This window comes from Mirounga angustirostris, unplaced genomic scaffold (genome assembly GCF_029215605.1).
Source record: "Mirounga angustirostris isolate CCGP_5_RB_7025 unplaced genomic scaffold, mMirAng1.0.hap1 SCAF_8, whole genome shotgun sequence".
Classification (NCBI taxonomy): Eukaryota; Metazoa; Chordata; class Mammalia; order Carnivora; family Phocidae; genus Mirounga; species Mirounga angustirostris.
Window position 1 is genome coordinate 95,211,267 of NW_026991716.1, and position 14,679 is coordinate 95,225,945.

The window sequence follows — 14,679 nt, forward strand, 5'->3', positions numbered from 1 at the left end:
AAATCGAGTTTCCAATACTAGATTTTCTAACCACTTTGTCTTTTTGTTTACATAATTAGCATAATACAATAAATTTGTTTCTAGGTGTTCCAAAAAAATGGGTTTTGTATAAAATGAGTTTAAAAGTATTAACTAGTACCCATTATGTGTTAATGTCATTTTGTAATCTGTTGAAGAGTTGAGACTGTTATCCCAGGAGACATACTTACAGCTCTTGCTTCACCCAAAATTGGACCTCATTATAAAGTATTTATAACTAGCTTTGGGCACAGTGGGGTTCTAAAACATCCATTTTAAAGTTCACTCCTTAACTTCCTTAGGAAGAACAAAAAGAATTGGATGAAATCACAGCGAAGAGGCAGAAAAAAGGCAAACAGGAAGAAGAGAAGCCTGGGGAGGAGAAGACAATCTTACATGGTAATATAGTTTTTATGCCTCTTCATTTTTATGATAAACTTTCAGATATTCACTCTGTTCTCTGTTCATGTAGTATCAATTGCCTTTACTAATCAGCTGCTGTACTTCACTATATTAAGAATAATTGTATTTGACTATTTGCATCTCAAAAAAATTACAGCAGACTCTTCCATATAATAATAATTAGTTATATTTGGAAAATTGTGTAGTTATTATCAAACTGTAAAGACTAATTTAGTACCAGTGTATTGATTATTCTAATGTTAGATCACATATCAAATATTTAGGTTTGATGAGGCCATATTTGGTTTCTCAAACTCCAGTTTTCTTTCCAAGGACACTATTTAATGCTTTGGTGCTTGCAGCCATAGTAAAAATAACAGCCAACATCTATTGAGGACTTACTCTGTGCCAGGCAAGTTACTAAATGCTTTATATACACTATGTCATTTAAGCCCCACAAGTGACTTCACTGCAAACTTTGTGTTGAAAGTGTAAAAGAGAATGGAAAAGGAACCTGGAAGGGCGTAAAAGAGGAAGGCAGGGAAAAAGGATATGTGGAAGGAAATACATATTCAGGAAATGTATTTTGAATGAATGATACATTCAGGAAATGTATCAAAAATGATATTTTTGCTTTAACTTCTTTTCTATCCTGTTTTGCTTCTGGGTTTTTGCCCGTGACTCCCAAGGCCCAAGTATTTTCTTTTCTTCCCTCGCTGTAATTATGCTGAAGTGAAGTCTTTTTTATATTTCGTTAAAATGTGTAACTAAGTAAAAGAAGTATAGATTTTACTTAAAGGTCTGATATTCTCTGGGTAGTTAGAAATTCCAAAATACTACCTCTAATTGTAAATAATAGCAGTGATTTCAAGCAGCTAAATTTTAGCTGACTCTTGGTCTTAACTTCATCAGAGTGTTATTACCTCAACCTTAATAAGGAACAATATCCCTATGAGTAAATTGTTATCATTTAAGGATATAGATCTTATGACTGTAGCTTGTATTTGTTCACTGCTTTCCTTTGTCTTCTTGTTTCAGTTAAAGAAATGTATGACTACCAAGGTAGATCCTATCTTCACATACCTCAGGATGTTGGTGTTAATCTTCGGTCCACTGTGCCACCTGAGAAGTGTTACCTTCCCAAAAAACAAATTCATGTGTGGTCTGGACATACAAAGGTAAGCAGATTAGTCATAGGGATTGACCATGACATAACATTCATAATTCAGTATTCTGGTAGCCCAAGCCTTTCCCCACAAATTCCTGCCACAATCTACTTTTTCTGGGGTACCATGTCAGTGAATAATGGGCTGGTAGTAGCACCAAAACCTCAGTAATTTTGCCTTAGCTCTTGGAATTATCATGCTTAAGAGAAGATTAGATGGTCTCTGGTTTATAAACTATGGTCATATTGAAACTAATGCAGAGGGGCGCCTGGGTGGCTCAGTCGTTAGGCGTCTGCCTTCGGCTCGGGTCATGATCCCAGGGTCCTGGGATCGAGCCCCACGTTGGGCTCCCTGCTCAGCGGGAAGCCTGCTTCTCCCTCTCCCACTCCCCCTGCTTGTGTTCCTGCTCTCGCTATCTCTCTGTCAAATAAATAAATAAAATCTTAAAACAAAAAACTAATGCAGAGACAAGATACTTGAAACTTTTGATGTTGATATTCCTTGTCATCTGTACTATTCCAGCTGATAATTCCCAGCTCTTAGCAAAGAGCAAAGGAACTGAAAAAAAGGAAGAGGAGAGAGAGCATTAGCAACTTGACTAAGAATTCCCTTGGGTGAGAAAGTCAGTATTAAAGGTTAAAAAACGTATCTTCAAAAGCTTAGTGTCAATAAAGGCTGTTCTTGGAATACTAATGAAGGTTATTCTGGGGCATGATTTTTGGAATGAAGAAAAACAGTAAATTAGATTGCTTAAAAATACACTGTCCTTTCCTTACGTTTCATTTTAGCTGATAGTACAATGTTTCTGATTGATAACTGTAATACCTTTTTATAGGGTGTCAGTGCCGTCAGATTATTTCCTCTCTCTGGCCATTTATTGCTGTCTTGTTCCATGGACTGTAAAATTAAGGTGAGTTTTCAGTAACAGAGTAGGAATGCTGCTGAGCTAGTACTTTGGTCAAGTCTGTTTGGTTAATTATAAATAAATTTGGGTTTGTTAGCCAATTAGAGGCTAATTATTAGGCCCCATGAATGCAGCCACTTATGAACTCCTTCCAAACATGTTGATTCAAATATGGCTCTATGGTCCAATTGGCTAGGCTCTTTTGTAAGCTAGATAACTGATTAGAACGTAATCAGTCACTTTGGTTTTAGTTACATCGATATTTAATCACTAATAATGCATTTTTTTTAGAGGTTTTGGATATGTAACTAAGTTCATTTGTTCCTCAGAACCATATGAGGTAGAGAGGACACACGATAGAAATCCCATTTTAGAAAGTAGATAATGCAATTCATCCTTTTTCTTTATAAATGCAAGTGGATACCAAGTAGCAGAAATGCTCCCAGCCTCTTCTCTCAGTTTTTATATTATCGTCCTAGGAAGCTCCACCTTAAGCTAAATTTCAGCTGTAGAGTATGTGGGGAAAAAACTCAGTTGCCGCTGCATGTCAGCTTGAACATGGGGAAAGCCTTTTTAAAAAATCTTAAAGAGTAGTTATCTTTTTTTGTGTCTTCTGTGTCTAGGTTGTTATGATGGTCAAGAAATATCAACTCTGTAGTACTCTTGAGGCTTGGAAAGTTGAATCATTAAAATTTTACTCTTTGTAAACAATTCATGGGTATTAACAATATATGAAGGTAGCTTTTCTTGATGAGAGCAATCATTTAGGCATTTGTCTCTACTCAGTAGCTTAAAATCACAGGCCAGCAGTTTGGAGTAAAAACCTTTATTTCCTTTAACTTTGACTTCATACAAGCTATGTTCATTGAGATTAAGGTCTTTTGACCAATTAAAAAAGCATAGAGTTCAATTTTGTTCACACCCATAAACATTTATTAGGTACCTATTATCTGCAAGGGGCTGAGACTAAAATTTATCAAGGTCTGTCCCTGCCCTCAGGGTAATCATTTCATTATGATGTAAATGATGGTTATAGAGTCAGGTGGAAAGTGTTCTGGTTTCTAAGAGGAAGCATCCTTCAGCAGGAAGGTAACTAAGTAAAGTGTGGTGGGGGAAGGGTGTATGGGTAGTGGAGTATGTCTGAAATGAGTGAATAGAATGGATAAGCATGGCATGTGCTGAACACAACGAAGTTTTTGGTTGCTGGAGTCTCAAATCTGAGAGATACAGAATGGCGACAGTCATAGGCAAAGGATCAGGTGCTAGAGGTCCTTGCTTGGTATGCTTTGGGAACTGAAACTTAATCCTATTGGCACTGGGTGGCCAGGAAGTGCTATCTCTTTTAGAACACTAGTGACATTATTGAGGAATAGATTTGAGGCAGGCAAGAGTAAAGGTAGTTTTAGGGACACCTGGTTTGGCTGTCGGTTAAGCGTCTGCCTTCAGCTCATGTCATGATCTCAGGGTCCTGGGATCGAGCCCCACATCGGGCTCCTTGCTTAGCGGGGAGCCTGTTTCTCCCTCTGTCTGCTGCTCCCCTTGCTTGTGCTCGCCCTCTCTTTCTCTCTCTCTCTGACAAATAAATAAATAAAATCTGAAAGAAAGGAAGAAAGAAGGTAGTTTTGAAGCTATTGTATTTCACTTTAGGTGTGATGAGAATTATTAGTCTATTACATTTTAGTCTAGATCATTTTCATATAGCTTCTATAATATTTTGTTACTTCAGAAAGTTAAAAAAAAATTCCTCTGTACCAAAATGTTATAAACATGGCAGTTTTAATAACCTTTAGTTCTTCTGAAAGTAGCTTATAATATTACATAAGTAAAAACTTTTCATCATAGAAAATATATCAAATATAGAAAAGAATAAGAAGAAAGTGAAAATCACTTGTTTTAGCTCCATCTAAGTTCTCTTGATATTTTGGTGTATCTTTCAGTATCAGAGTTCATATTTGTGTGTGTGTGTGTGTGTGTGTGTGTGTAGTCCAAATGGTACAACACAGACTAGCAGCGCCAAGCATCATGTTCATTGATGCCTTTGGTTAAATCCCCAGTACCCACAGATATGCACACACATAGCTGGCATATGGTTGTTGTTCTTGATTGAAACTTGTCATTTTATCTAAGTCTTGTATTCAGTTTAATATTTCTATGTGTTTTTTCCCCAGCTATGGGAGGTTTACGGAGACAGACGCTGTCTGCGAACATTTATTGGTAATACTTCTTTTCTTTCTGTCTATAAATCTGTTTGGAAAGACTTTTTAAACTACATCATTGACAGGAATGTTACTACACTGGTAATGAAGGAAAGTCTTCAAAGACTCAAACTGAGTCTTGAAGAGGGAGTGAGTGAGTCCTCCCACATAGACAGAAAAGGGAACTGGGAAGAGAGAACAGCAAAAGCAAAAGTGGTTTGAGAAAGCATGCTGCTTTGGGGCAGCCAGGTATATTTCAGAATTGCCAGGGAGGGGATATGGTGAGAGATGACAAGAGGAAAAAGCAGTATAACCAGGGGCAGAGCATGAAGGACCTTATGTGCCATCAGTGAGGAGTGTGGAATCTATCCAGAGGGCCTTGGAAAGCCAGCCATTAAACAGCTCTTGCAGGAAATTAACTCAATCAGATCTGAAGTTTACAGGGATCATAGTGGCAGTATGGAAGATGCTCTGGTAGGGGGCAGGCCTGCAGGCAGGGAAATGAATGACAGGGTTGTTTCATCGGTCTGGATTAGAGATGATGAGAGCCTGGACTAAAGCAGCAGATGGAGAGGAAAAGATCAAGAGTTAAAATCAGTGAGACTGAGTCACTGGATGTGAGTGATAAGAATGAAGCAGAAATCTAGGGTGACTCCCAGCTGGCTGGCTGAACGGTGATACCATTTGCCAAGAGAGGGAACATAAGAGGATGATGAGGTGTCACTGTTAAATTTGAGCTGCCTTTGGGATATTGAGACGAAAATGTCCAGTAAGCAATTAGCCAGGTGTTGAGCTTTGAAAAGGGGCTCGGAATCGGCAGCTAAAGCATACGAAAGAATAAAATTGAGCGAACTCCTTGAAAGAGAAAACAAGGCCAAAAAGAGAACAGCTTTGTGGCAAACTAGTCTTTTTGGTAGAGAATAGTTTACTGTCTTTGTGAGATTTCGTGTGAAGTCTGGTTACATTTCCAAATTTAACTGTACATTATTGAAACACTCTTTGTGTGAATCGTAGTGGCTCTGTTTTTAGATTCAAGTGCCGCTCTGCAGCACTTTGTTAGGATTTTAGGGCCTTGCTAAACAAATAAATAGCCCAGGGTACCATAGCATCCTACAGGAAGACTCTCCACAGCAGACGGGAACAAGATGCCTCTTGTACATGTAGTGGACTTGGTCTCCATCTGTCTCCTCTGCACCGGCAGGCAGTTTTTCAGTGGGAAACAAAATTACCAGTTTTGGAAGATGGGACTCTTGCTGTAGAAAAGAATGCCTAATTACTGTGGCACATAGCCTGATTCGAGTTCCCTGGTGATGGCCGTCCAGCGCTGCCGTGTGTGGTTGACGATTTGTGCAATGAATGCATGTTCTGTCAGTCTTGGTCTTGATGGGGTGGTAGAAAAAAGGAAGGTTTCTCCTTTCATTTAGCCACATTTTATTTGTCCCTGCAACTTTCAAAAGAGTGGATTGGTCTGGCAGACTGATTTCTAAGCAGAGCACCTTAAAGTTAATTTATTGTCAAAATGCTATTTTAAAACAAAATAGAAGTTAATGTTAGTTTCCAAAAGGTTAAGTCTCTGAGATTCTGAAGTCCCTTCTCTGAAACTTGGTAATGTGATCACAGAAATCTGCAGGTATTGAAGAAGAGCTATGATTTCATGAACTTTATAGGGTAAAGTCACTTTGTTTCACTTAGTGAGTAATCTGGAGAATGAACCTCCCAAATGTCACTAGGCCCTCCTCTTTCATTGGCAATAATTGGTCTGTTATGTTTCCTTAAATTCTTGGCTGCTTAGTCATCAATTATGTATATTGCATATTAAAAGATTTCTATGACAAACTCTAAAAAAAAAAATGTTAGATCTTTTATCTTGGTTCTTACCTAAATGTTATGCATCAGAAACACCTAGGGAACTATTTGAAGGGGGAATAAAAAAACCACCTACGTTCTCAAGCCCACACCTAACATATTCTGCATCAGTAAGTCAGGGGATAGGATTCCAGAGATTTTGACTCACAGGGTGGCTTGAAAATGCTGTTTCTTTTATGGTGTTTGTGTTTTAAGAGGAGATACTTCACCTCACCTCCATTTCTTTTGTCCCTGCCTTAGGCCACAGCAAAGCCGTTAGGGACATCTGCTTTAATACTGCAGGAACGCAGTTCCTCAGCGCAGCTTATGACAGGTACCTTAAGCTCTGGGACACTGAGACAGGTAAAGAGCTCACTTATACTAATGCCAATACATATTTATCTTATAAATTAGCATTTATAAACGGTGCAACATTGAGTAGTCTTCTGTGGCAAAATGGTGCCTTCTGTAACTGCTGATTCTCATATCCTCGACTGTCAGCTGATATCATAAAATGTTTGTAGAGATCAAACTCAGCTACATAAGTAGCTCTTTTACTCTGAGACTTTGTTTCCATTAAATACAATTTATAAAGCAAACATCCTGATAGACAAAAAAATTTGAAATCTTCCACAGACTAGTTAATTGATCTTTTTGTTCCCCTCTACCACCAAGCACGCTGCATTGCACATAATAGAAGCACAATAAATGTCTGATGAACAAAATTAAATTTAATTACCCACATTGATTAAAAAGTAAGTCTGTTTACAGACCCATGGGTCAGGTGGTTTTATATATTCACAGACGTTAATTGTATTAGTACATTGTGGCTAGTATAATTTTATATAATTAGAGAACCATCTTTCATCTCACTGAGTTTTAACGATAAAGATAATAGCTAATATTTATTGAACACTTACTGTTTACCAGGCATTGTGCTATGCACTTGTATCCAGCATCACATCCAATTCTTAAAATAACCCTGTAATTACTGTTATTATTACAGATGAAGAAATTGAGGCTTAAAGGGGGGAGCTTTTCCAGAGCCACACAGCTAGTAAGTGGCTGAACTGATTTAAACCAAGGTCTCTAATGCCAGAGCCCCTACTCTTACCCCGCAGTGGGTCTCAACTCCGGCTACACATCATAATCACTTTATTCTGCAATTGATACAGATTTACTTTTGAAAAAAGTATTTTTAATCATAAAGAATCTGTGAAAAGGAACAATATAGTTTATAGTAAAGAACAAGCAGGCTGCCCTTCCCCAAAATGTATTAAGCAAATGATCTCGAAATGTTAATCCCCGGGCTGTCTTTGAAGTGATCAAGTTTCTTTTCCTTACTTTAACCTGAGTCTTTGGTTTTAGGACAGTGTATATCAAGATTTACAAACCGAAAAGTGCCCTATTGTGTCAAATTTAATCCCGATGAAGATAAGCAAAATCTCTTTGTAGCTGGTATGTCTGATAAAAAGATTGTGCAGGTAAGTCTTTTTACAGTATTCTTAGTAAGATTCCTATAGTTTATGTTGTACTAGGGGATGGAATAAGGAATATTAACTTGTTTAATGCTTGCTGCTTTTAGGGACTGCTAATGGTCTATTTTTAGTAGAAAACAGTCATTACGTTAGAGATCTTTTTCTTCACTTTCCATAGTTCTGATCTTAATTTTCATATCTGCTCCACTTCTGTCTTTACCTTTTCTCTTGTTTGATATACAGTGGGACATTCGAAGTGGAGAAATTGTGCAGGAGTATGACCGGCATTTGGGAGCTGTCAACACCATTGTTTTTGTTGATGAGAATAGGAGATTTGTGAGCACATCTGATGATAAGAGCCTAAGAGTTTGGGAATGGTGAGTTTCTGTCAGTAGAAGATCTGATTTATGTAATTATAGCAAGCAATTTAAAACTTTGTAGCCAAAGCAAAGCCTGATAATATGCAACCATTTGAATATTTTCACAACTATGATCTCTGGCTTGCCAACCAAGCTGCTTTAAATATTTAAGGACCCAGAATATGGAAATAAAAATTTAGACATGCTACGTTTCGTAGTCTTTGGGCAGTCTATCTAAAGGTTATATATTTTGAGGCACTTTTCTTGCATTGGTGAAAAGTTTATATTGTGTTGCCTTACATTTGTTTATTAGGTACTTTATTTGTCTTTGCAAAATGACTGATGAGATGCAGGGCCCACAAATGTATAGACTCTATTATTTACTGTTGGGATTGAACATTAGAGTCAACCCAAAGAAAGAAAAAATAGTTGGGGCGCCTGGGTGACTCAGTCGTTAAGCGTCTGCCTTTGGCTCAGGTCTGGATCCCAGGGTCCTGGGATCGAGTTCCGCATCGGGCTCCCTGCTTGGCCGGGAGCCTGCTTCTCCCTCTCCCACTCCCCCTGTTTGTGTTCCCTCTCTCGCTATGTCTCTCTGTGTCAAATAAATAGATAAAATCTTTAAAAAGAAAGAAAGAAAAAATATTTAAAAATCTTTTAAGTTTTTAAATGTCTACATTATGATTATTCAGTACTGAAACTGGCCTCATGTCATCACCCATTGTGTCCTGCCATTCATAACACGTAATGGTAGAAAACAAATGTTTTATTTGTAGAGTATGTTGGTAATTTTGCTTTCCTTGAGAGGAAAAAAAACTTTTCTAAAGTCAAGAAATACTAAAGCTATGGGCGCCTGGGTGGCTCAGTTGGTTAAGCGACTGCCTTCGGCTCAGGTCATGATCCTGGAGTCCCTGGATCGAGTCCCGCATCGGGCTCCCTGCTCAGCAGGGAGTCTGCTTCTCCCTCTGACCCTCCCAACCCTCCCCCCTCTCGTGTGCTCTCTCTCTCAGCCTCTCTCTCTCAAATAAATAAATAAAATCTTTAAAAAATAAAAAAGAAATTCTAAAGCTAGTTTCACTAAGTGTCATAGATCATGTTTTATCATTTATTTACAAAGAAAAGCATAATAGTCTTTTTGTTCAAGGGAATGTTAGGATGGAGCCCAGCTCGTTTTTATAGTCAGTTATGAAGCACAGCTCAGCCATGGTTACAGCCTTGCAGGGCCTAGGAAGTGTGACTTCCCACCCCGGAAGTTGTTCTGCTTTAAGAAGTGGGAAGCCTTGCGCTACAGCCAGTAGTTTGCTCCTGAAACTGAGTCCCTTTGAGGAGCTGAGCAGGTCCCTAACCATCGTCAGGGAAATTTGGGTAACTGAAGGTTCCTTGTAATTTGATTGCAGTTTCTCCCACCCCTTCAAATTGCCCCCATTCGTGGAGAGCTGACTGTATACTTTATGTATAATTTTAATATCATCCTTAAAGTCCGTGCTTTGAGACTGTCTTATAACTGAGATCTTTCTTACTTCAGAAATGATGTTACATGCAGAGAATCTGATATGGACATCAAGTTTTATATGAGTCACCTTAGACTACTTGTACCAGACTCTGAAGATAAACATATACATGTACTTGTTTTGTTTATATACTTTAGCAGTTTGATTATACTTAAACTTTCAGATGTTTCTATCTTCAGATGATATTTCAGCTCCCATTTTAAAATGTGAAGTGGTATAAATGAAATTGGTAAATATTTAAATGAAGCACCAATTACAGGGCTCTAAGAACACTTGTGTGTGCTTTCTAAATTAGAGCATTGGTCAGCAAAATATTTTGATTAAATTAAGGGGTAATGTCAGCCTGTTTGTTGTTTTCCCTCCTCGGAGCTTAAGAAATACTCCTAAGAGTCATAATAGTGTGTCATTATAAATGATGATATCCTTTAGACTTCATTTGCTATTGGAACCTTCCTCACTGATCCTCTCTTGAGGGTACGTGCCTCTTCTCCATGTTCCCACACAACACTTTGCTTCTCACAGTTTTTGGGTTTTTTTAAGATTTTATTTATTCATTTGAGACACAGAGATACAGAGAGAGAGAGAGAGCATGAGCAGGGAGAGAGGCAGAGGGAGAGGGAGAGGTGGGCTCCCCGCTGAGCCAGGAGCCCGATGTGGGGCTTGATCCCAGGACCCCGGGATCACAACCTGAGCCAAAGGCAGACGCTTAACCATCTGAGCCACCCAGGCACCCCTGCTTCTCACTGTTTTTTAGTGCTTGCACATTTGTTCCTGTGTCAGCCGTGCTCACAGTGTGTCCCCAGCACCAGCACAGTACCTGGCACGTCGTATGTGCTAAATAGCTAAAGAAGTCAATTACTGTCATAATTATTAATGATGCTGCATCTGTTGAGCCCTTTCTGTGTGCCAAGCATGCTAAGCATTTTATGTGAACTCTCTGGTTTAATGTGCCAAAGTAGTCTTATCAGATAGATGTATTTGCTAACCCTGTTTCATAGATGAGGAAACTAATGTAGGTTAAGTAATTTACCCAAGATTCCATAAGACATGAAAAGCCAGAATTCAAACTTGTATTAAGCTGATTCCAAAAGCTTGAGATTTTTTTCCAGCTTTATTGAGGTATAACTGACAAATAAATATATTTGAAGTGTATAACATAATGATTTGATATATGTATACATTGTGAAAGGATTCTCACTGAGTTAGCCCATCTGCCACTTTTAGATATTTACCTTTTTTGTTTGGTAAGAACACTTAGGTTCTACTCTCTTAGCAAATTGCAGTTACACAATATGCTATTTTAAGTATAGTCACCATGTCATACATTAGATCCTTAGACCTTACTCGTCTTCCACATAAGAGTTTGTACCCTTTTACCAGCCTCACGTAGGTCCCCACCCCAACCCGAGCCCCTGGCAACCAATCTACTCTGTTTCTATGAGTTTGACTTTTTTTTTTTTTTAAGAGTGCACATATAAGTGATACTATGCAGTATCTGTCTTTCTCTGTCTGGCTTATTTCACTTAGCATAATGCTGTCTAGGTTCATCATTTTGCAAATGGCAGCATTCCCTTTTTTTAAGGCTGAATAATATTCTATTATATATGTAAATACCACATTTTCTTTATCCATTCTTTCACACTAAGACTGTTTCCATACCTTGGCTATTGTGAATAATGCTACATTAAACACAGGAGTACAACTATCTCTTCAGCATAGTGATTTCATTTCCTTTGGATATATACCCAGAAATAGGATTGATGGATCATATGGTAGTGCTCTTTTAAATTTCTTGAGGAATCTCCATACTGTTTTCCATAGTAGCTATATGTACCAGTTTACATTCCCACCATCAGTGTATGAGAGATCCCTTTCCTCCACATCCTTACCAGCATTTATCTCTTAACTTTTTGGTAATAGTCATACAGTGTGTAAGGTGATATCTCATTGTGGTTTTGATTTGCATTTCCCTGATGATTAGTAATATTGAGCACCTTCCTGTACCTGTCGGCCCTTTGTCTGTCTTCTGTGGGAAAATGTCTGTTCGGGTCCTTTGCCCATTTTTTAACTGGGTAGCTTGGCTTTTTGATAATAGTTGTATGAGTTCCTTATATATTTTGGATATTGACCCCTTGTCAGATACGTGGTTTGCAAATATTTTCTGCCATTTCTTAGGTTGCCTTTGCATTTTGTTGGTGGTTCCCTTTACTGTACAGAAGCTTTTTACTTTGAGGTACTCCCACTTGTTTATTCCAACTTCCAGGAGCTTATCTCCTGTGTTTTCTTCCAGGAGTTTCAGGTCTTATGTTCAAGTCTTCAATCCATTTTGAGTTGATTTCTGTGTATGGTATAAGGTAGGGGTCCAATTTCATTCTTTTGCATGTGAATATCAAGTTTTCCCAACACCATTTAGTGAAGAGACTGTCCATCCTTTCTCCATTGTATATTCTTGGTTCCTTTGTCGAAAATTAATTCATTATATATGCATGGGTTTATATCTGGGCTCTCTGTTCTGTTCCATTTGATCTGTGTATCTGTTTTTATACAATACCATACTGTTTTGATTACTATAACTTTTATTTAATTATAGTTAAAATCAGGAAGCTTGATGCCTCCAGCTTTGTTCTTTCTCAGGATTGCTTTGGAGTCTTTTGGGGTTCCATACAAATTTAAGAATTGTTCTAATTCTGTCAAATATGCCATTGGAATTTTGGTAGATATGAATTGGATCTGTAGATTGCTTTGGGTATTTTGAATATTTTACAGTATTAATTCTGTGTACAGCTCTTTCACCTTGGTTAAATTTATTCCTAAATATTTTCTTGTTTTTTGATACTATTATAAATGGGATTGTTTTCTTAACTTCTCTTTCCAGTAGTTCGTTGTTAGTATCTAGAAATGCAACTGATTTTTTAATATTGAATTTGTATCCTGCAACTTCACTGAATCATTTATTAGTTCTAACAGTTTTTTTGTGAAGTCATTAGGATTTTCTATATAAAATGTTATGTCATTTGCAAACAGAGACAGTTTTACTTCTTTTTTATTTGGATACCTTTTTCTTCTGGCCTGATTGCTCTGGCTAGGACTCTCAATACTATATTGAATAAAAGTGGTTAGAGCAGACACACTTCCTGATCTTAGAGTAAAAGCTTTCAGCCATTTACAATTAAGTATGATGTTAGCTGTGGACTTGTCACACATGTCTGTGTTCCCCATATACCCAGTTTATTGAGACTTTTTATGATGAAAGAATATTGAATATTGTCCTTTCTTTTGCATTTATTGAGATTATCATATGATTTTTATCCTTCCTTTTTGTATTTCATTGATTGATTTGCATATGTTGAACCATCCTTGCATCCCAGGGATAAATCCCACTTGATCATGGTATATGATTCCTCTAACGTACTGTTGAATTCAGTTTGCTAAAATTTTACTGAGTATTTTTGCATCTATATTTGTCAGGGATGTTGGCCAATAATTTTCTTGTAGTTTCTTTGTCTGGCTTTGGTATCAGGGTAATATTGGCCTTATAAAATGAGTTTGGAAGTGTTCCCTCCTCTTCTATTTTTTTTTTGGAAGAGTTTGAGAAGGATTAATATTAATTCTTCTTTAAATGTTTGGTGTAACTCACCAGGGAAGCCGTCTGGTCCTGGACTTTTTTTGTTGTTAAGAGGTTTTTGATTACTGTTTCAGTCTTCTTAGTCATTGGTCTGTTCAGATTTTCTATTTCTTCATGAGTCTGTCTTGGTAAGTTGCATGTTTCTAGGAATTTACTCATTTCTTCTAGGTTTTCTAATTTGTTGGTATGTAATTGTTCATAGTAGTTTCTTGTGATCCTTAGTGCTTCTATATTATCAGTTGTTATGTCTCTTTCATTTGTTTTTGAGTTTTTCTCTTTTTTTCTTAGTTTAGCTAAATGTTTGTCAATTTTCTTTTTCAAAAAACCAGCTCTTAGTTTCATTGATCTTCTCTATTATCTCTTTAGTCTCTGTTTCATGTGTTTCCTCTTTGATCTTTGTATTTTCTTCCTTCTGCTAACTTGGGTCTTAGATTGTTCTTCTTTTCCTAATTCTTAAAAGTGTAAAGTTAGGTTGTTATATTTGAGATTCTTTTTCCTTAATGTAGGTGTTTATCAGTATAAACTTCCCTCTGGCTTTTGCTGCATCCCGTAAGTTTTGGTATGTTGTGTTTCTATTTTCATTTGTCTCAAGATAGGTTTTGATTTCCCTTTTGTTTTCATCTTTGACCCATGTCTTGTTTAGTAGCATGTTGTTAATCTCCACATACTTGTACATTTTCTAGTTTTCTTGTAATTGATTTCCAGTTTCATACCTTTGTGGTTAGAAAAGATGCCTGATATGATTTCAGTCTTCTTAAAAATATTAAGACTGTCTTGTGGCATAATATATGATCTATCCTGGAGAATATTTGGTGTGCACTTGAGAAGAATGTGTATTCCGCTGCCATTTGGTGGAATGGTCTATATACGTCAGTTAGGACCATCTGGTCTAATGTGTCGTTTACGTGCAATGTTTCCTTATTGATTTTTGTCTGGATGACCTATCTATTGTTGACAATGGAGTATGGAAGTCCCTTGCTATTATTGTATTGTTTGCTATCGATTTTCTCCTTTCAAATCTGTTAACATTTGCTTTATGTATTTAGGTGCTCTGATGTTGGGTATATAAATCCTTCTATTTGTTATATCTTCTTAATGAATTGACCTCTTTATCATTATATGATGACCTTCTTTGTCTCTTATTGCAGTTTTTGGCTTAAAGCAGCTACCCCTGCTTTC

General features: G+C 37.3%; 2 protein-coding genes across 2 annotated transcripts in view; one reads left to right on the forward strand and one right to left on the reverse strand.

The window, feature by feature from the left end:
* Positions 1-14,679, forward strand: part of CDC40 (cell division cycle 40) — a 53,832-nt gene that overhangs the window by 31,959 nt on the left and 7,194 nt on the right. Inside the window, exons 6-12 of the mRNA XM_045865305.3 lie at positions 321-417; positions 1,459-1,598; positions 2,422-2,496; positions 4,659-4,704; positions 6,792-6,893; positions 7,899-8,014; positions 8,252-8,385. Of these exons, the coding sequence (XP_045721261.1) occupies positions 321-417; positions 1,459-1,598; positions 2,422-2,496; positions 4,659-4,704; positions 6,792-6,893; positions 7,899-8,014; positions 8,252-8,385 (710 nt within the window). The remainder of the gene's footprint in view (positions 1-320; positions 418-1,458; positions 1,599-2,421; positions 2,497-4,658; positions 4,705-6,791; positions 6,894-7,898; positions 8,015-8,251; positions 8,386-14,679) is intronic.
* Positions 1-14,679, reverse strand: part of METTL24 (methyltransferase like 24) — a 156,255-nt gene that overhangs the window by 27,097 nt on the left and 114,479 nt on the right. The gene's annotated exons all lie outside the window — the stretch shown is intronic.